Consider the following 22,442-nt stretch of genomic DNA (forward strand, 5'->3'; position numbering starts at 1 on the left):
GATAACGTAAGCCAGCCCCTCTTAAATGTTTTCCTTTGTAAGAGTTGCCATAGTCATGTGTCTCTTCACAGCAATGGAAACCCTAACTAAGACAGACCCTACTGCTGAAAACACTGTGTGCCCTAGACCCAGGATAAAAAGAAATCAATTTGGAACTGAGAAGGAAAGCTCTTCCTCCACAGCCAGCCCACAGGATGCTGAGGCGTGCACTTGCTGCTCTTGTAGAGAAGCCGGGCTTGATTCCCAGCACCCAGCACAGCAGCTCACAACCATCTCTAACTCTAGTTCCAAAGGAGCTGATGCCTCTTCTGCCCTCTGACGGGAGCACGTGGTACACAGACTTACAAAGAGGCAAAACATCCACTCACATTATAAAAATAATAAGAAGCAAATAAATAAATAAACAGAAGGTAGGTAAAGAGAGGAACAAACATAAAAAGGAAAAAGTATATAATAGACCTTAATAAGGCAAATTGTATATTATTATAATAAACATTATATTATCAAGTATAATAAACATATATATATATACACACTCTTATCATGTTAATTTTTTTCTTTTTTGAGATAGGGTCTTATTACGTCACACAGGCTGGCCTCCAAGTCATAATCCTCCTGCTTCAGGGCCCTGAGTGTTTAACATGTTAACTTTAAGAGCCAAACTAGCCAGACAAAGGCCCAGTTAGGAGCCAGTGACTGGTTCAGCTGGCAAAGGTGCTGCCACCAACAGCGACCACCTCAGTTTGATCCCCAGAACCTACATGATAGAAGGAGCTGGGCAACTTCACAAAGTTGCCCTCTGACATCCGTACACGCACTGTGACATGTGCACACCCACAATAAAGGTATTAAAAATATTAAAACCTCTAACGCAAGTACATGGGAAAGGTGAGCAGCTTACACAAGCACCCGACAAGGTCTATATACCCAGTTCCATCCAACAGCTTAAGTGTGCATGGAATGTGACCACGACAGTCCTTATCTGGCTCATACAACAAACCTTATCACATTTCAAACAGTCAAAGTTATAAAAAGGCTATTCTTTGAACACTGAATGAAACTTGACATCAGCACCAGGAAAGCAAACCTCTAAATATTTGAAAAATAAACAATCTTTTAAGGGTGGGGTGAGGGAATCTCAACAAAAATTAGAAAATATTCTAAACTGAATAAAAATGAAAATGCAAGATATACATATTCATAGTTGCAATTAGCTTTCATAAACAAATTTTCTTGGGGTTTTGCTACTGTAAAGCAAAACTGACTAATACAGAGAGAGCACTCTTAGTGCTTCCACTAAAGACCAGCTAGCTAGGGGCGTCTATAGAGCTCAGTTGCTGGTACTTGCTGCACAGCCTGAGGAACTGAGTCTGAGCTTTAGAGCCCACATGAAAAAGCCAGGCGTGGTGCTGCTGCCCACTTGCAGCTCCAGTGCTGGGGAAGCAGAGGCAGGCAGATCCCTAGGACTCACTGGCCGGCCACGTCAGCTTACTCAGCGAGTTCCAGGGTAGTGAGAGACCCAGCTCAAGAAGCAAGGTAGGGCTGGAGAGATGGCTGAGTAGTAAAGAGCGCTTCCTGCCCCATCAGATGACAGAGTTCGTATCACACCTTCACTGGGATGTCTCACAAAGACCTTTAACTCTAGCACAAGGGACCCAATTTCACCTTCTACTCTGTGGAAACTTGTACATGCACATGTACACAAGTAAATGAAGTAAAAAAGAAAGCCAAAGCTCTCGGCTGATTTGACTCGCTAACATTTTCCCAGGAACACTCATTAGAAATTCATTCTGTGGTCTGTTGGGAATGCTGGTCTCACACAATGAGCTAGGAGAATTCCCTTCCTTTAACTCTGGGGAAGATTTGAGGCTGTTCTAAGTGGTTTGTTCAGGGTCCCTGTGCATGTTTCACTTTGTAAAGTACTCTGCATCTAGAAACCTATGCACTTCTGATGTGTTAGCACAAAGCTATTTACATTACCTGTGGGGTATCAGCTATAATGTCTCTTTTTTCTCATTGATTTCATCTTTCTGGTTTTTTTCCCCCTTAGTGCTAATTATGCTTTGCTGTAAAAGCATCCTTTATTTCAGTGATATTTTGCATCATGTTTTTCCGCAGTTCAATGATCTCTGCCAGGTCTTTATTCTTTCCTCCTACTAATGTGGGGGCTTGTTAGTTCTTTCTGTATTGTTGTGAGATGGGCCTTACTGTGTATCCCTGGCTGTCTAGGAATTGCTATGCAGACCAGGCTGACCTCAGAGCCTGAGATCCACCTGCTTCTGCCTCCCAACCAGTGCGCTGGTTAGTTCTTTTAAAAATATATTGATTGGGGCTGGAGAGATGGCTCAGAGGTTAAGCGCACTGACTGCTCTTCCAAAGGTCATGAGTTCAATTCCCAGCAACCACATGGTGGCTCACACCCATCTCTTCTGGCCTGCAGGCAGAATGCTGTATGCATAATAAATAAATAAACCTTTAAAAATATATATATATATATATTGATTGACAGATTGTGCACATGTGTATGTGTACACATGCATGCACACATATGCCTCAGTTCACATGTAGGGGCAGAGGACAGCATTTGTTTGCATCTTCTGCCCTGTCGAGACAAGGTCTCTCTTGTTCCCATTGCTGTGATGAACGCCCCAGATTCACAGGCCTAGAGTCTTCTAAGGAAATTTTCCTGTGTCTACCTCCCATATCAAAATAGGAATGCTGGGCAGGCATGTTGGCACACGCCTTTAATCCCAGCAATCGGAATGCAGAGGCAGGAGGATCTCTGTGAGTTCTTGGCCAGCCTGGTCTACAATGTGAATCCAAGGCTATTACACAGAGAAACCATCTTGGAAAGGGGGGGGGATGCTGGCATTACAGCACCCACCACCACATCTGTGTTTTCTTGGTTTTGTGACTGTGTTTAACATGGGTTGTGAGGCTCACTTGAGCCACCACCCCTGGGTTAGTTCCGGAGCCACACTGTGATCAAATGTTTATTTGAAACCTTTCTGCCTTGTGGATGTAGGCATTTGTGGTGCCAAACATCTTAAAATTACTTTTGCTGTATCCCACATATTTTTAGTATACTACATTTTTTTTTTCCTTGAGACAGGCTTTCTCTGTGTAGGCCTGACTGTCCTGGAACTCACTCTGTAGTACAGGTTGGCTTGAAACTCACAAAGATCTGTCTGCTTTTGCCTCCCACCTCCTTGCATGAAAGGCATGCGCTACCATGCCTGGCAGTATACTGTATTTCTGTTTTCATATATCTCAAGAACTTCTCAATATTTCCCTTTTAATTTCTTCATTCATCCACAAGTTGTTCAGGAGTGTATGGTCTGTCACTCACGTCTATAATTTCCACGCTCCTTTTGTTAGTTTACAGTTTTGCGATGGGAAGAGACATTTTTTATTTTTAAATAGTCACTGAGGCTTGTTTTGTGCTTCGCTCCGTGGTTTACACTGGTGAGTTGCATGTGCTGAGGAGAGAGGGCATTCTGCAGCCACGGGAGGGAACGCTCTACGTGGACCGGTCTGTTTGGTCTGGACTGTAGTTCAACTCTGACGTTTCATTATTTGAGCCTGGATAATCTGTCGCCTGGAAAGCTAACATCCCAGATATTACCTCGTGGAATTCTATCTCTCCCTTTAGACATAGTAACATTTGATTTATGTATGTGGGCAGTGCTGTACTGGATACATGCATTATCAATAGATGAACTGAAACTTTTTATCATTATATAATGATCTTCGTTTTTTGTTTTTATACAGGCTTCTCTTCCTATTTGCATTAAGTGTCTTTTCTTTTTTTTTTTTTAAGGTTTATTTATTTATTATGTATACAGTGCACACCAGATCACATTATAGATGGTTGTGAGCCACCATGTGGCTGCTGGGAATTGAACTCATGACCTTTGGAAGAGCAGTCAGTACTCTTAACCACTGAGCCATCTCTCCAGCCCCTTAAGTGTCTTTTCTTGTCGCTTCACTTTCAACCTGCGGCTTTACACAAGAAGCAAGTAGAGAGACTGACTCTTTCAACTTTATAGAAGGTTCCTTTGCCCCACAGAGAGACTTTCTTCCTGTAAATGGGAGCCACCACGTCAGTCTGGCATACTGCTACCTTAGATTCCAAGCGGACACAGTAATGCAGTTTCTCAACTGTGATATACTTGGTGTGTCAATGGTCTGGCTTGTGGGTGTCTGGGATGCAGTTGTGCAGTATGGCTGTCAGAAATAAAGCTGTTGCCTGGCAGACTGCTGAGCCACAGGCTGTGTGTCAGGCACTCCAGTGGGTGGGGCTGTCAGACTAGGTTTGTGTACTTGGGGGCACTGTGGTTGGCCAGCTTTGGAGCTGGCTCACAGGGCGGAGCGAGGCTGCCACCTGGTTGGCACAGCGTACCCAGGCACTTCATGTTTGTGGTTATATGTTAGTTTCCACTCTGCCCTGAGGCCTGGGGGCCATATCAGTCTAGAAGCCTGAGTCTTGACACTTCCACTAGGTCTATATTTTCAGAAGCTGGGGCTGTGGTGCTGCAGCTGATCATGTGACGGAATGACAGCAGAGCCTTAGGGACGGAGCATCTGCTGGTCTCTGGGGTGAGATGCACTGCAGAGGTGGACTCAGACTCTAGATGACCTAGGTACTTAGGCCAGAATGTGAGGGGAACGTGAAAACGCGAGCATGACAGCTCTGTGAACCCCGGAGCACTCTCTGAACACCTCAGGTTCTGTCAGGGCTGCCTTCAGAGACTATGGGGATTCTGAGGTCTTCCTGTAAGCAGAAGGTTGGGAGGAGCAGGTCTGTGTGGTTTTGGGGTTGTGCCCTGCAGGAGTCCTGTTGTTTCTGCTCCTTTCCAGGGGTCCCCAGTCAGCCACTGCAGAAAGAACAGTCTGTTCTCCACTGTGCTCTTCTTGTGGGGAGAATAAGTAAAAGGCGACTCCATTTGGCCACCTGGCCAACATCCCTCCTCCACAGGGAAATTTAAAGCATTAAAAGATACCATTAAAGGGCTGGAGAGATGGCTCAGAGCTTAAGAGAACTTACTGCTCTTCGAGTGGTCCTGAGTTCAGTTCCCAGCAACCACACTGTGGCTCACAGCCACCTATATTGTGATCTGATGCCCTCTTCGCCGGGCAGTGGTGGCGCACGCCTTTAGCCCCAGCACTTGGGAGGCAGAAGCAGGCAGATTTCTGTGAGTTCGAATGCAGCCTGGTCTAGAGTTCCAGGACAGCCAGGGCTGTTACTCAGAGAAACTCTGTCTTAAAGAAAAAAACAAACAAAAGCAAAAGATAGCATCAGAAAAGAAGAAAGGGACTACTAGCATGATGGCTCTGCAGTTAAGGCCCTTGCCACCAAACCTGAAGACTCCAGTGCCATCCTTGGGAGCCATGTGATGGAAGCAGAGAGCTGCCTACCACAGGCTGTCCTCTGATTTCCACATGTTCACTGTGGCCTGCACAGGCCTAAGCACACACACAAAAGATAAGTATAATAATAAAAAACCTTAGCAGTCTAAGTAAGGCCTCCAAGCCAGACATGCTACAACATGTTTATAACCCCAGTACATGGGAGGCTGAGGCAGGAGGATCATGTAAATTGGAGGCCAGCCTGAACTATAAAGTGAGTTCCAATCTACCCCCAGCTATATCGTAAGACCCTGCCTCAGACAGATGCCAGGGAAGGAGCCAGTCAGAGTTTTCAAGTTCCAAATCAGCAACTTAGTTTCCACTTTAGAAAACCAGAAAAAGTCACAGCATAAAAGCAAAACAGCCACGGGGAAAGAAGCAGTAGGGTTAGGGAGAAAGTAAATGAAATAAAGGACAGCACAGCTAGAAAATATCAATTGAACCAGACAAAGAGACTTAAAAAAGCAGTAAGATGTGTAAATTCCTCCTGACCACGAGTGTTAAAAAGAGAGAAGGAAGCCGGGCATGGTGGCACATGCCTTTAATCCCAGCACTCGGGAGGCAGAGGCTGGCGGATCTCTGTGAGTTCGAGGCCAACCTGGTCTACAAAGTGAGCCAAGGCTACACAGAGAAACCCTGTCTCGAAAAACAAAAAACAAAAACAAAAGCCAAAAAAAAAAAAGAAAAGAAAAGAAAACCAAAAAAAAAAAAAAGAGAGAGAATAAACATGACTGAAAGGGGTTATGACTCAGGCAGCAGAACACTGAAACAATGACACTCTAAACTACACAATCTAGCCTGCAGGAAGTGCAGCTTAGCTTTGGGCAGCCTAAGAGCCGTCTGAAGGAGAACTGCACTTTAAGCTTAGTTTAGTTTTGCAGCACTGAGGGGAGGACTGAGGGCCTGCGGCAAGCCAGGCAAACACTCTCTCACTGCTAACCCACATGCTACATGCTAAATCCTTACAAAACCCAGACATACACAGTAACACAACTCACTGTGACCAGCTGACACATCTTACCAACCATAGGAAGACATGTCTTCCGGAAAACCAAAACTAACAATAAATATATAATAATAATTAATAGTGGCATTTCCAGACTAACTTAATGAGGTGAGAGTTACTTCCCTAATAAGCAAATCAATATCCCTTATGAAGATAAGATATAAAAACTTTGAAGAAGAAAAAAAAAAGCCAGGGGTGATGCACTCAGGAGGTAGAGGCAGGTCAATCTCTATGAGCTCAAGACCAGCCTCATCTACATAGCAAGTTCCAGGCCAGGCAAACCTTCCTAGTCAGACCCTATCTCAAAAAAACAAAAATAAAACCACAATAAGAACCCATTGTTACAGCTGGGCGTGGTGGCGCATGCCTTTAATCCCAGCACTCGGGAGACAGAGGCAGGCGGATCACTGTGAGTTCAAGGCCAGCCTGGTCTACAAAAGTGAGTCCAGGACAGCCTAGGATACATAGAGAAACCCTGTCTCAAAAAACAAACAAACAAACAAACAAACAAAAAAGAAGCCATTGTTACAAACGAATATAAGCTACCCACCTACAGTCTATCTCGGGAATAGGAAGCTGATTCAATAGTCAAAAGCAAATTGATAAAAAACACAAAACACTGAAGAAAACTGCCAAAACCTTCTAGCCGACAGAGATCACATGGGAAAAATAAAACATTCACTCATGATTTTTAAGAAACTTTCAGGGCTGGCAAGATAGCTCAGCAGGTAAAGGCGCTTCAGCCTGCAACTCTAAGGTTGGTCCCAGAACTCATGTAAAGGTAGAAAGAGAGACCCAACTCTATAAAGCTGTCCTCTGACCTCCACATGCATGCTGTGACAAGTACATGCGTGCGCATGCGCGCACACACACACACACACACACACACACACACACACTATGCACTAATATACATACAATAATAAATTTAAATTTTTTCAGGAGGCATAAACACAATAGAAAAATAATAAATTTGACTTAAACAAAATGAGAAACACTTGCTCTTTTTAAAAAAATTACTATAAAGGCTAAGCACGAGGACGCAAACCTTTAATCCCAGGATTTGGGAGGCAGAGGCAGGAGGAGGAACTTTGTGAACTGGAGTCCTGACTTGTCTACATGGTGAGCTCCAGGACAACCAGGCCTCATAATGAGACCCTGTCTCAAAAAATCGAGCCAAACAAAAATACTAAGAGGCCTGGAGAGGTGAGCCAGCAGGCAAACAGCACTCACTGCCCTTCCAGCTTGGTTCCCAACACCTCTATTACGTAGCTCAACTGCTTGTGCCTTCTGCAACCACCTGGAGCTGCAGCGCCACAGACTCTAGCAACCCTCCTCCATGTCCACAGGGACCTGTGCAGGTGTGGCACAAAGTCACACATGTGTACACACATACACAAGTGAAATAAAGCATCTTGAAAGTCAGAGAGAGAGAGAGTGTGTGTGTGTGTGTGTGCTAGGAAGGGAACTCAGGTCTTCTGCAAGAGCAATAACAGCCCAAGTTACAGGGGGGAAAAAACTATAGGAAAATGAAAAGATAATCACATGGGGAGAATATTTGAAAATCATCTACTGTATAAGTGGTAAATAATCTATATGAAGAGGGATAACGTAGTTCAGTGGTAGAGTGCATGTAAGTTTGATCCTGAGGTGCAAAGACAGAATTTATATACTGAATATTTTTTTAAAGGGGCCAGCACACACACACACACACACACAAACACACACAGACACACACTCACTCTCTCTCTCTCTCTCTCTCTCTCTCTCCAAATAAAATGTCCTTTTAAATATGTACCAGATGCAGTAACACCCATCTATAATCCTAACACGCAGGAGGCTAATAAGGATTGCTGCAGTCCAAGGTCAGCTGAACTATGCAGTAAGTGGAAAGCCAGCCTAAGATACATACATAATGAAACTGTCTCACAACCCAGAGTAACTAACAAGTTCAACGCTGATGCCGCAGCTTGGTGGTACAGCTCTTGCCCACCATGAAGGAGACCCTGGATTTAACCACTAGCACAAATCAAAAAAAGGGTTATTACGAGCTGGAGCGGCGGAAAGCAACTGTGATCCCAACCCTCTGGAGGCTGGTCCTGAGTTTTAGCCAAGCCTGTACTACACAGAGAGCCCCTGTGGAAAACAGTAAAACTACAACAAAACGAATTCTAATTGTTGCAAATAAAACAACAGCAAAACATACTTAAACAAAATTAGAAATAGGTTAAAAAAAAAAATTAAACAAGCACTTCACCATTAAACAAATAAATGGCAAGTGGAAGCAGGAAAGCCTAGTATCTTTGGTCATTTCTCATTAAGGAAGCACAAAAAAAGACTATAATAAACTACCACACATGTACTTACCAGAACGGCTAAAATGGAAAAAGCTGACACTAATTCCTGGAAAATATGTGAGGCAGCAGAAACAGCCACTCTCTGTAATGGGATTATAAAGTGGTACAACCACTTTGAAATATAGTTTGGTCATTTCTTTAGAAACAGTCCCAAACTGGAAACAACCCAAACATCCATCAACAGCTGAACAAACAGCCGTGTGCATGCACACAATGGAGCATATGCACGCTCTACTGTACAAGGTAGGAAGGACTGACACGCTTCAACGTGAACGAGGCTCAAAATAATCAGAGAGAGTAAACACTACGACTCTATTTATACACGATTCTAGGAAATGCTAAGTGACCTCCCAGGACCCCAGGGAAGTGCAGAGGAACAGGAGAGGAGAAACGCACGCGGGGCAGGAGGAAGCTTCCACGACAATAAGCCTACTGTGCTTCAGACAGTGTGGTATATTAGCCCAGGTGGCGAAAACTATCCAAGCTGTTAAACTTCTTTAACTATGTAAATATATTTCATTTTCCTAAAACTTATCAACTAAAACAAAATTAAAAACTAAAACCAATTAAAAATCTATAAAAAGTAGGGGGATGGGTTCTGAAAGAGTCTGCTCAGGGGTTAAGAGCACCAGATGCCATTGCAGAAGACAGGAGTTGGATTCCTAGCACCCACATAGCGGCTCACACCCACCTGTAACTCCAGCTGTGAGGATCTGATACCTTCTGACTTCTGCAAGCACCAGGAACACATGTGGCGCAAATACATACATGCAAGCAAAACGCTTGTACGCCTAAAAACAAAATAATAATTAAAAAACAAACCACAAAACACCCTGTAAAATGCACAAATGGTAAATAAGCAGAAAAGGCTGCTTACTCACAGCCAGTAGGGAGGTACAAATTAAACCAAGACTAAGACCAATAAGTACTGAGTAGTTAAAAGTAAGAAAAGAAAGACAGACAAAACCAAGTGCTGCCAGGAATGGTGCACAGCTGAAACTGAGGTTTCTAGAGAAGGTTTAATGTGTGAACACTCTGAAAAGTAGCAGTTTCTTAAAAGTTAAATACGCACACAAAGTATTACCCAGCAATCCCATTTCTACAGTCTTAAGAGAGATGAAAACTTTCATGCAAACAAAAGCCTGTACATGAATGTTTACTTTCATTCACAATCTCTCCACACAGAAAATAACCCAAATGACTCCTCAGTATGGCTTAATTTCCAGAGAATTATTGCAGGTAAAAAGATATATGATATACTGTTAGGTTTATAGTGCATTCTAGAAAAGGCAAAAGTGGAGCCCGGGAGGACAGATTGGTGACTACTAGGGTCAGAGGAGAGGAGGGAGGGCGGGCCTCACTATCAAAACACTGTTGAGGGCACAAGTCGCAGCCTGGTGCTACTGTCGCCTTGTTAAGCCTCATTGCAAGAAGCAAGGCTACTCCTATAAAGCACCCGTGAATCCATGCTGAGGTAAACAGGTGATGGAAGCCAAGCATGGAGGTACACACTCAAAACCCCAGTACTTGTGTGACTGAGGCGAGAGGATTACAAAATTCAGGCCAGCCTGGGGTGCGCTGCCAGACCCTGGGGGTTGGGGCGGGGGAGAGAGAGAGGACAGCATAAAGAACTGGAGGGATCTCCCACACAGAATCCCACACTGAATGCTCTAGCTATGCAGTGACTCCCTTCCTTAGAGCGCAGGATGAACCGAGCAACTGCAGTAGAGAAGCCTGAGGCACATCACCTCAGCCAGCAGGCCAAGGTCAGCATCGGCAGTGAGGGGCACATGGAGACACACACCAGTGATTTTATGTGAAAACAGAGGCACTTTATCTTTGTATCCTTCCTCCCTAGCCCCACAGCCTCCGTGTGATCATGAGGCAAACAAGTGATAAATCAACTGAGGATCATCCTCCAACGTGCCGGACTACAGTGCCTCACACTAAGAAGTATAAGAGGGCTGGAGAGGTGGCTCCGCGGTTAAGAGCACTGGCTGCTGCTCCTCCAGAGGTCCTGAGTTCAATACCCAGCAACCACATGGTGGCTCACAACCATCTATAATGGGATCTGATGCCCTCTTCTGGTGTGCGTGAAGACAGACCACTCATATACATTTAAAAAGTTTTTGTTTTTTTTTTAAAGGGAGGGGAGTATAAGAGTCTGCAGGCCAGGAAGACAAGAGAGGATGTGCAATGAGAGGTCCTGGGACAGAAAAGGCCGTTACTTTAATCGAGCAATGTGCATTCAGCCTAGATTTCAGTGCTCTGTGACTCCAACTGAAGATCTCAGTGAGAGAGAGCTCCCTCTGTGGTGTACACTACCAGGCTCTGCCCTGCTCACTTGGCCAAACTCTGGAAGGTGGCATTCAAATAAAACATACAATGGAATACATGTGGGGTAGTTTTTTGTACTTCAGTTAACGGAATTTATTTTGCCACTACTATATGATGAAAATTAATTCTTGTTTAGACATTTCTGGCTTTTGAGCAATTCCTAATTCTGCTCAAGGTCACTATAATAGACTTAACACTTCATTTTTTTATTGTTTGTTTGTTTGTTTGTTTTTGGAGACAGAATCTCACTATGTTTTTGTTGTTGCTTTTAAGACAGGCTCTTTCTGTGTAGCCTTGGCTATCCTGGAACTCACTCTGTAGACCAGGCTGGTCTCCAACTCACAGAGATCCACCTGTCTCTGCCTCTCAGGGGCTGGGATTAAAGGTGTGCGCCACCACGCCTGGCTACTTGTTTTATCTGATGTGTATGGGTGTTTCACCTCCACGTATGCATGTGCAGCACATGTGTGCAGTGCCCACGGGGGACGAAAGGGGCATTAGAATCCCTGGAACTAGAGCCATGAAAGTGCACAGAACTGAACCCGGGTTCCTCTGCAAAAGCAGCAAATGCTCTTAACCACCTCGCCATCTCCTGGGCCCAGAAGGTACTTTCTTTGGACACAAAGCTGTATGCCAGGGGGGGTGAAAAAAAAGATCAGCTTGTTCCCTTCAGCCCAGGGCACTTGTCACGAAGGAGAAAGACTCAGGATCCCCCAGTGTCACAGGCCCGAAGGTGGCTTCCTCCCACCTCCTGCTTGCCCAGCGCCTTCCAGGCTCTGCTTAGAACAGGGAAGGCAGATGCTGCCCGAACAGTTCTGGTTTGAGCAGAGGTTTCTCCCATGACATCTAGGCCCATAAGGTCAGAACTGGTCCCCGCTGCAGCTCTGGATAGTGTCCTGGCTGCCCCAGCTCTCCACATGCTCTCCTCCGTGGAGCTGCACTGTCGTTGTAGCTGCCGCCAGACTACTGGCCTGTTGCCCAGCGCTATGGGTTAAAACCCAGGCACCCAGAATTGAGCACAGCCCTCTGCACTGGTGCAGTGCAGGGTGATCGACACCCCGTCAATCAGAGACCAGCCTCCAATACCTTCTCAGTCACTGAGATTGGCAGCCCACTGAGAGATCTCACGTTTGTGGCCTTGGCTTTGAGCCCAAAACAAGGGTGGAAACTGCCTATAGAGCAACCTCAAGTGGGAGACCTCAAGGCTTCTGATGGGTGGTCCTGCCATAAATAACTCCAAGAACACAGTCTTTTCCAGGGAGGCAAGGCCTGCTTCCAGGCAGGGCTCATGTGCTGCCAGTTCTGGCATCCAGAGACCATCCGATGCTGCAGCTCAGCCCAGGAAGGGCCCCAGGAGGCTGGACCTGCCCCAGCCACATCCCCATGCCCACGCTGCCCCTCCCTGGCCCAAGTGCGCGGGAAGCAGGCCTGCCGGGGTAACTCAAGCTGCACAAAGAAACCATTCGTGGAACGGGGGCTCCATTTGGAGGCTCAGAGTCAAAGGCGCACTTCATTGCTGCTTTCCAAATCCCAAGCATTGTCAGGGCCTTTCCCCTTTGAAGCCTCGCTGAGTGATTGAAGCGTCTACTTTCTGAGGGGCAGATAGCACTGGGCCAGTAATCTGACTCTAAGCCACGGGATAAAGGTAGTTTGTTTCCTCTCAGCCTGTCTGTCAACACCTCCTCAGTAATTAGCCCTAATTATTACAAAGGGCCAGCCTCCCATTCGGTTATTAAATCAGAAACGGTATCATGGCCGGGCATCTGTCAACGCCCCAACCAGCGACCTTCGATTCATTGAATCTTCTGTCAGTCTCTGCCTTGGGAAGTACCCAGGCAGGCAGGGAGGCAGTGGCTTCAAAGATACAGAACCCAGGAAGCATTCTGGAGCAGCAGGGAGGCAAAGAGGATGGCAGGAAGATAAGGAAAGCAGCAAAGAAAGTGGGTGCCTGCAGCCCAGTGCCAACATGGGAACTGGCACCTTCCCCAGGGCCTGCAGGCCACATTTAATCACTGTCTCACCTCTATTACTCCAAGGCTGACCACTGTGAATCTGTGAATGTGTAGGGCAAGAGGCGGACAGGCTGTAACCCTGGCTGACAGCTGGACCTCAGACCTTAACTAGCTCTGTGAGGCTGCCCAGGGATGAACTCCACACAGAGTTGACACCATTTTCCTAAAAGCCCTGAGCAGGCATGACTCCCTCTGCAGCCTGGGCCAGGGCCTTGACTTCTCTCCAGGAGAAATAGGTTACTGCTCGTTCTACAGCAGAGGCCTAGCGCTGCCAAGCACTGCTCTAGCTCTGAGGCAGGTGCCACCCAGCAGGATTGATGGCCTTACTCCCCTGGGGGTCAGTGTTGAGCCCCAGTCCTCCACACCTCATGGCCACTCACTCATCCCACCAGGTCTCATGGCCCTATCCCAACAGGCCCCAGTGACTTAGAGAGGTGACAGAGACCAGCTACAGTGCCAGCTTCCCAACAGGCCTCCCCCGCTGGAGATACAGCCAACACAATAGGCCAGGGCAGGAAGCACAGAGCATCATCACACAGCACCAGCTCCTGTGCTGCAGGACAGATCGGGGTTCTCCAAGAACAGGCACCACAAGCTGCATCCCAGGATACCCACTGCTTAGGAGTGGTCCAGGGAGCCTGCGGTGTCAGGAAGGAAGCCTGCTCTGAAGGCCCAGCCAGCACCAGGCCTTCCTATGACTGAACACATGGAAAGTCTCGCTGCTCTACAGGAAGTGTGACCATCCTCTGTGCCAGAACCAGCTGTAGGGCCCAGCAGCCAAGACCCCTTAGAAAAGATGTCCTTAGCCATGGTGGTGGGGACACTGTCCATCAACCCCAAAGATCTGGGCCCCAGCACTGAACAGTCACAAGGGAGAGATTGTGGGAACGGGAGAAGTCAGATGTCCCTTTGTATCTGCCTGGTTGCTCAGCCATTGGTAGAGCAGAACAATGTGACAAATATACAAGCATTCAAGAGCCACCTGCATGCTCCGCCTCTTAGCTTGCTCGCCTCAACCACACACACGGCCCTCCAAGGCTCAGTGTCTGCTACAAAGGACACTGTGGCTCGAGGAACACTGAGGTGGCGCAGGGGTCCTACTTGAGCAGACTCAGGCAGGCTGCCCACAGACAGCGATCCCAGCATGTGAGACGCACATACTCGAAGAGCTGGGTGAGGGGCGCGACAGAGCCCACGACACTCTCCACTCTCCCTGGGATCAAATGTGGTTTATAGTTAGCCAGCCTGAGGAAGAAGGTGCAGGTGGGCATTTCTCTACCACAAAGTCAAGACTCCTTATAAAGCCAGATAACTAAGAATCGACCAGACCAGAGTGCAGCCAGGGAGCAGTGAGTGGCTGAGAGCAGACCTGGTCTCTGCTTCATGGAAAGGGAGAAACAGGATCTTCTGTTAGTCAGGATACAGCAGGCTGCACTCTGGCGTGAGCATGCACACACATACACCCCTACCTCAGTGGCCTCACACATGAAACATTTATCGCTTGCTCAGGTTACACAGCCATTGTGGTTGACAGAGTCTCTGCCCATCACAGGCCTTGACAGCAGACCTCCCGCCTATCCCAGTCACACTCACAAGACTCCAGGCTGAATGTCAAAGGCAACACATGAGACTTTAGGAAAACAGGACAATGCCTTTGAACCCTCATGTAGGGAAAAATTTCTTAAATAATAAATGAAACAAGGCCATGTACAGACCAGCTAGAAACAGCCCACTCAGGGCAGACTGGAATCCCACACCTCAGCTCACACCGGCCCCAAGGGGCCCTGCACACACTTACAGAGGGGTGCCCACAGCACTGCTGAAAACTACAAAATAAAACCCATCTTGGGCATTGTTCTAGCGGGAGTACCCCCAAATTCTTCAGCTTAAGCCCTAGGCCCCACTGTATGACAGAACATGCTTATATTTGGATAGGGTACTTAAAGAGGCAACTTAGGTAAAGTATCTTTAGGGTAGGCCTGATCCAACATGCTTAATGTCCCAGCAGATTAGGACGTGGAAATACATTCAGGGGGATGATTGGGCAAGGACGCAGGGAAGATGGCCACCCACAAACCAAGGGGAGGCCTTAGGAAAAACAGCCCTGCAACTTGACCTTGGATTTCTCCACTCCAGAACTGGGGGGTGTGGGGGGGGACCTATTTCTGGTTTGAACATGCACAATGTACGTTACAGGTCCACCCTTTTTCCACAGCGGCTGCCCCCAATGTGAATGGCCACTTACCCAGCTCACCACTGAGTAACTCACCTGTGGTGGCTTGAATAACAATGACCCCAATAGGCTCATATATTGGAATGCTTAGTCACCAGGGAGTGGTACTATCTGAAAGGATTAGAAGGATTTTAGAGGCGTGGCCTTGTTGGAGGAAGTGGGTCTCTCCCCCTCTCTGCCTACAGATCAGGATGTAGCTCTCAAATATTTCTTTGGCTACTGCTTCAATGTCAGGTGTGCCACCATTCTCCTCAGCATGATGGAAATACAACAGACTTCTGAAACTGTAAGCAAGCCCCCGACAGATGTTTTCTTTTAAAAGAGCTGCCTTGGTCATAGTGTCTCTCACAGCAATAGAGCAGTGACTAAGACATACCCCACATTAGGAGGACCTGTATAATTCCTGTGCAGCTGTGGCTTCCTTTGGCCACAGTAGTGTTGGTAGGGAGGCACATATTACCCACGGCACGTGGTTCCCCATAGCATCATTTGACTGTGCAACAGTATGTGCAGATGTGGGACCTGCTCTTACAACAGTAAGTAGAACACATCAGTCCATTCCAAGACACACGGTTGGACAGCAAACGGCAGGTGCCCATTAGGGTCACTGAGATCTTAAGTTCTAGCTGATGCTGACAGAAGCTCTAAGAATGACAGCTTTACTTGCCCTGTCCTACGGCTGGCTCTCAACTATTTTAGCTTTGCCATTCATAACGTTAGGACAGACAGTCACAGGAGCTTAGGCCTCAGCCAGGGCACCGTAGATCATTTAACGCTCCTGACTACCTGGTGAGGACGAAATACTTAGTACCAAACAGGGGTCAGGGGAAAAAACAAGATGTGACCAAATTCAAGCCCACGCTCAGATCTCACATACCATGATTACAGACCACAACTATCCGTGTCATGAGCTTATAGCCTAGTGGTCAGTCTCACATGCCTAGAACTGTTAATGTGGTGAAACCTAAGTATTTCATATCCCTGCCAATAGCATGCGGGAACCCACCTGCCGTACCCTGTCCCTCAAATGCTCTGCAGAGCACATGTGTTAAAGGCCTGGTCCCCATCTTGGTTCTGCCGGGAGGTAATGGAACCTTAGGTGGGGTCTCATGGAAGGCTTCCTGTCACATGTGTGCCCTTGAAAGGGATATTGGGCCTCTCTCCCTCCCTTCTCTCATCTTCCCATCCTGGGCATGTGGTAAATAGCTTTGCTACATGTTGCCATCATGAACTACCAACAAATAGTGAACTAAAAACTCCAAAATTGTGACCTCCCAAACCTTTCCTCTTCACAAAGTGATTCTCTTGGCATTTGGTACAATAGGAAGCTAAGCTAACAAGTATTTTGTTGTTGCTGCTGTTGTTGTTGTTTTTGTTTTTTGTTTTTGAGGCAGAGTTTCTCTATGTAGCCTTTGGCTGTCCTGAACTCGCTTTGTAGACCAGGCTGGCCTCGAACTCACAGTGATCCGCCTGTCCCTGCCTCCTGAGTGCTGAGATTACGGGCCAGCTGCTAACAAGGCTTTTTATGACCTTAAATACTGTCATTGATAATCCATCTGGAGGGTGTGCTGGCACAACTGATGTAAGCACCCTGCTCCACTGTGTTCCAGAAAGCCAACCAGTTATCAAGTGGTTTTACTGACATTCATTTGAAATACCAATAATGTACTAAATTTTCAACTTACATGGTTCCAAATGGTTTGTCTCACTATTATTTCTCTCCATTCCAGTATCCAAGTGCCTCAAACGTTGTAGCTTTACAAAGTACTCTAATGTCTCAGAGGACTTTATTACCAGTACTTTCTGGTTTAAGGTTCTCCTTGGAGATAGGTCTTTTTAAAACCATTTGATAGGGCCCATGGCCTACTGTCTAGAGATGAGATGTCATGGTATTTCCCAGGTAAGTGAACCTCACACACTAATCAGAGGCATGCCTGTCAGTGTGTCTAGCTCCAGGGGAGCCCTCTTCTAGGTCATCTGTCCTAGTGCCAGCATGGATGAATGACCGCAGGCCCCACACACAGGTCCAATCTGAATAGACAGCCTGGGTTATTGCTGCTGGTGGAAGGTAGATGCTGCTGTCACTGTTGCTGGTGTACTACTTTGTACACTGGAAGATCACACTCCAAGTCTTTGTTCAACCGACAGACAGCCAGGCGCAGACAACCTGGTCACTGCAGCCACAAGGCTTCCTCTCCTGAATATCAAGAAGCCAAGCACAGGGAGTGGACTTCTTTTCTAAGTAGGACCTAGCCTAACTTTCTAGGTCATCTAGACTCTGCCGAGTGTCCTCAAGCCTGTCAATCACAGATGCCAAGCAGCAGTCTTCACACATAGGGCAGACCATGACCCGGGCCTTCAAGAGCTGCCCCAGGAAGCCTAGGGTCAGGAGGAACAATGGCAACTTCAAGCAGAAGGGACTCACTTTAGGTCCGCCCGAGGTGAGAAGGCAGAGGCATTAGGGGACAGCAACGTGGCAAGAGCCAGGGAGTAACTAGAACATCACCCAGAGCCATTCCAGGATCCACCGCCAGAGCCACAGGCAGGCCCAGGCACAGATAACTAAACAATAAGAGAGAGGAGTCTACTGTAGCCAGGAACAACCATGGGAGCCGCTGGGCAACCTGCAACAGAAACATAATGCTACTACAGAATTCTTTCTGTTAGCAACATCCCCAGCTGTTCCATGTATATGGGGTCTGTGCTTTGAAATAACTCAAAATAAGCTGCCTGGACCCAAAGCATCTCTTAGTAAGTTAGCAAAACCACCCAACAACCTGTTCCAAGTCTCCCCAGATGCTTGCTCATCATGGCCTCTCCTACAGTAGCCAGCTGTATTTCCAGTCTATGGTCCTCATAAGTATCTAGGAAGGTTTCCTCTTGTTGCTTTCACATCTGTAAAATTGAGAGACTGACGGTCTTGACTAAGCACTTCTAAGTAGGCACATGCTGTGTCCTAGGTGGCTGTGTCCCCCTCCTCAGATCAATTTGCCTCAAAGGAGCCTGCGTGCTTAGCTCTCACTAAAATCCCTTCCTTGTACAGAACTGGTCTGTCCTCATTCCGATCCCAGGCCTCACATTCCCATCTGCTACCTGCTCTCCCCTTTACCGAGAGTGCTCAGAAGTCAGACCCCACAGCCAGCCAACACTGGCACTCCCCACCCCACCCCCACCCCGTGCCTAGCTCCAGCTCCTCCTAGCAGACCCTCTCACCTTCAGAGGCTCTATTAGGAACGACCTCCGCACCCCTGTGACACCTGCCTGGGCTCTGCTGATAGTATGGGTGCAGCACTTCTGTTCACAAAACAAGGACTCTGTCAGCAGCCACCATACACTCGGCAATTACATCATCTCATGTTTACTGAGCAATGCTTCCAGGGACACATATCTATGCCTAAACCTTGACATGGGCTCAGTGTGTGTGTGTGTGTGTGTGTGTGTGTGTGTGTGTGTGTGTACTGTGCAGGGGGAGGGGGGTTGTAAGCATAACCAGGTGTAGTGAGAATGCAGCTGGCCAGGGCTTTGAATGAGGTCACGGGACGTATGGTTCTCAGCCGAGATGTCATCTTATCCCTTACAAGGATGAATATGGCTGCTTCTTGCAGTGCTTGCAAAAAATGGAATCCACCAAAGTGTGCAACGATAGATGAGTGGCTTTTAAAAGGCAGTATATACATACAATAGGGTATCATTTAACCATAAAAAACAAACCCAAGCAATATGGAACCAATGAAACTGTTAAGTAAAATAAGGCAAGTACCGAGAGACAAATGCAATATGTATCTGTATGCATAAGCTATCAGAGTTGATCTGGCAGAGGCAAAAGGCAGATAACGAAAACAAGACAAAAAAGTAAAAATAAAAAATAAAACAGGAGGAGACACAAAGGTTAGACAACTGCCACAGCACAGTATGCACTTAAGAGTTGACAGTAATGTATCTCATATCTCATAAGGAACCATGAGAGAAGTATAAATACAATCCCATACAAAGAAATGATCAACATTTAGAAAAGGAAATGGTAAACACCAGACCAGATTATTACACATCTATATATCCAATTGTACTATGCTCCACAGATATAGCATTAAAAAAAAAATTTAGTCCCAGAGGCAGGGAGTTGTAGGCCAGTTCAAGGCCAGCCTAGTGCGTATCAAGTTACAAGCCAGCCAAGGCTACATAGTGAAACATTGTCTCAAAAACAACCAAGGAATCAACCAACCAGCCTATCTTAAAAAGAGCAGTAGCTTCCTCCAAGCATCCTTCTTTCCACTTAGCCTAGAATCAGAGGTCACAGAGGGCAGGGCAGAGGCGAAGAAATGCCAACAGGGCTCTTCTGGCCACAGCGCTACAAACAATCTCATGGGGGCTGATCTACAGGGCCCTTTCCTTTAGAAGTGGCCAAGTGTTACAGCACTTCTAGGTGTGGGGTAGGAACTGAGCTAGGGCCCAACACAGGCCCACACTCCAGTAGAAGAAGGAAGATGAGCTCAGGTGCCTGTCTAACTATCCAGCCACAGGGGTCAGTAGAGTCATCTGTAGACAGCACTGTCCTGTCCGGGTACTGCACATCTAGACTGAGTTCAGAACACAGGGTAAGGAACAGGGAATGTAAGCAAAGGGTGGCTCTTGTGGGGTCCCTGGGATAACGTTTACTCCCCCCCCCCCCCCACCGCATCCTGTGGGATACCCAGATACACTTCCTGGTTTTATGTTTTAGAACTCTCCTCTGTTTTCTGGGGTTCTAACTCCCCAGATAAGCTGATTCCAGCTTCCAAGAAGAGGGATTAACAGATTTTTAAGGTACTGAGACAAGTTTAGGGGCTGCCTCCTTTGGATGGGAGGCAACTGGCCTCACAGCACTACAAAAAGGGCTAAATGCAAAACTAGACTGGGTCAGGGCCTCTTGGGGTCCAATTCGTTGGCCAGCTGCTCATCAGGCTGGCCCTTCTGGATACAGGGTTAGACCTGCACCAAGCAGGGGTTGGAGGGAGCAGCTAAGGCAGGCCTCAGGGGAGCACCCACACTGAGTGCTGAGGCCACTGAGAGTAAGTCCTGCCTTACTGTAGGCAGCTGTGGGCCATTGGTGGCTGGCTTGATGTGGAAGGCAGAGGACAAGAGACAGTGGCATGGGGCTCAACAAAAATGTTTGGGTCTTGAAGAACTTCTTTGAGATCCTGGCAGAAGAACTCATGATCATCAGTCAAGGGCAGGTCCCTATTGAGGTAAGGGGCTGCCCAGGCCCAGGCTAGGTCTGTCATTCAACAGAGGCTCTCACAGACACAGCCAAGATTGCCTTGGTAGCACTCAAAGTGGAAGACATATAATCACCCAGCAGGGTCAAAAAGCAGCCTAGAAGTCATGGAGAGCCATCAAAGGCACCAGGTTGGAGCTAGGAACCCTGTGGAAGTCCATCCTGAGTGGCCGGGGTCTGGTATGCATCCAGCTGGAGGACCCCTTTCTGTAGGCTCACTGCCAGAAGAATCATTAGCTGTACTGTTCTGCTCCACGGTGGTGCACACACACATGTAGTTCCCACAGCAGAGCCTCTTAATCCAGGAATCCACCAAGGGGCCATGTCAGGAGGTACTATCTGCTGCCAAGGGTGCGCACTGGTGAAACTGGCTGCCATCTGGACAGGATTACCAGGGCTTTGCCAATGGGGCGTCTGCGGTGAGGCATGTCAGGAATAAAGGGAGGAAGTGCCCACGGAAGGCCGGGTGTGGACAGAAGAGGCAGGCACAACACAACAGGCCAAGGAGCGGCTGGACAGGATGTGGCAGACTGCCATTCCAGGTAAATGCTGAAGACCAGGGTAGCTGAGCCGACGAGTCGAGGGACTGTCAGACGCAGGCCATCATCCAAGGAAATCTGTCCAAACACAAGGCCGGGAAGAGCAGGAACGAGGCTCAACCATCACCTCTGACTGGCAGGAGAAGGCAGCAGGCAGAAAACCCTCAGGGACCTGATTTGATGCTCTGAATGGAGGGAGGGGCCCAGCGGCTGGCCTGGGAGGGTTAAGGAAACAGACAAATGCTGCCTGTGACTTTCAAGGTATAATGACAGATGCTGTCAATCCTAAAAGGGGCCAGAGCAGAACATCAGGGAGTTTTAGGGCAATGACAGTAGCAATTGTTATTTGTACCATTTGTGTGTGTCACAGCACCATTTGTACTGAATGCTGGCCACACACTACCCACAGATCGGGCACTACTATTATTGTGTGCAGCCACCCACCAACTAGTAAATAACAACAGAGGAGCACAGCCTGACTGTAGAGACAAGCTTCACCACAAATCATTTCACAGGTTATGGACTACCCTTCAGAGTGGAACAAGTGGACTCCTGGCTGCCCAAACACTGTAAACTGCTAAGAACAGAGCATACCAAAATGCCCCTGCACATACAGCACCCACCAGGCACACCTGACAGGAACAGGTGGCTTCCTGCACCCAGCGTTTCTATCCTGCAGGTAAAGCCACCCAATCCTGGGCACTCCTCCCTCACCCTCATGCCAGGCAATAGTCAAGCACTATAGTCTCCAAAAGTGAAATGCAGAAATCCCACTTTGAAGTCTCCTCCCGTCACCACCAGCACATGGGCTGAGCACGGAAAACTCCCTCTGAAGGATGGACCCACTCTTATTCCAAGCTGTGGTCACCAGAGGCCAGACCAACAAGGAAGACAAGGAGCTCTCCTCTGGGACTCTCACACCCTGCTCCAGCCTCTCTCGGGATGGAAGCCCACCAACCTCCTCCCTCCTCCCAAATCTCTGCTTCATGCCTGTACACATAACCCAGCTCTCCACAAGCTCTCTCCTAGAAGCACCACATCAGGGCATATATCTTCAAACCTGCTTCTCCATACGTTGCCCCCCCCTTGCCCCCCCAACCCAGAGTCAGTTTCTTCAGAAAGGTACAGCAAAGTTGATCTTTCTGCCAGAGCCTCCCAAGTGGCTTGAAATACTCCCAAGTTGTCCGTACCGTCAGCACCCACCTCCACCACATCTCAGGTGTCTCCCGGACTCACACCTGAAAGGCCAGCCCTTTACATGGGCTTCACACCACCTTTATGCGCTGGATCTCTCA

At 47.6% G+C, this 22,442-nt stretch overlaps 1 protein-coding gene across 8 annotated transcripts in view; it reads right to left on the reverse strand.

Moving 5' to 3' along the window:
* Positions 1-22,442, reverse strand: part of LOC311609378 (guanine nucleotide-binding protein subunit beta-like protein 1) — a 63,493-nt gene that overhangs the window by 39,245 nt on the left and 1,806 nt on the right. For 2 of the 8 annotated variants that reach the window (XM_084802450.1, XM_084802453.1), the window contains one exon: positions 20,419-21,362. The exons of 3 other annotated variants lie outside the window; for them this stretch is intronic. In XM_084802450.1, the coding sequence (XP_084658576.1) occupies positions 20,419-20,615 (197 nt within the window). In that variant the 5' untranslated portion in view covers positions 20,616-21,362. Of the gene's footprint in view, positions 1-20,418; positions 21,433-22,442 lie in introns of all 8 variants that reach the window. 3 more of the 8 variants (XM_084802452.1, XM_084802454.1, XM_084802451.1) reach the window with 2 other exon arrangements.

This window comes from Acomys minous (assembly GCF_964271855.1).
Source record: "Acomys minous genome assembly, chromosome: 11".
Taxonomy (NCBI): Eukaryota; Metazoa; Chordata; class Mammalia; order Rodentia; family Muridae; genus Acomys; species Acomys minous.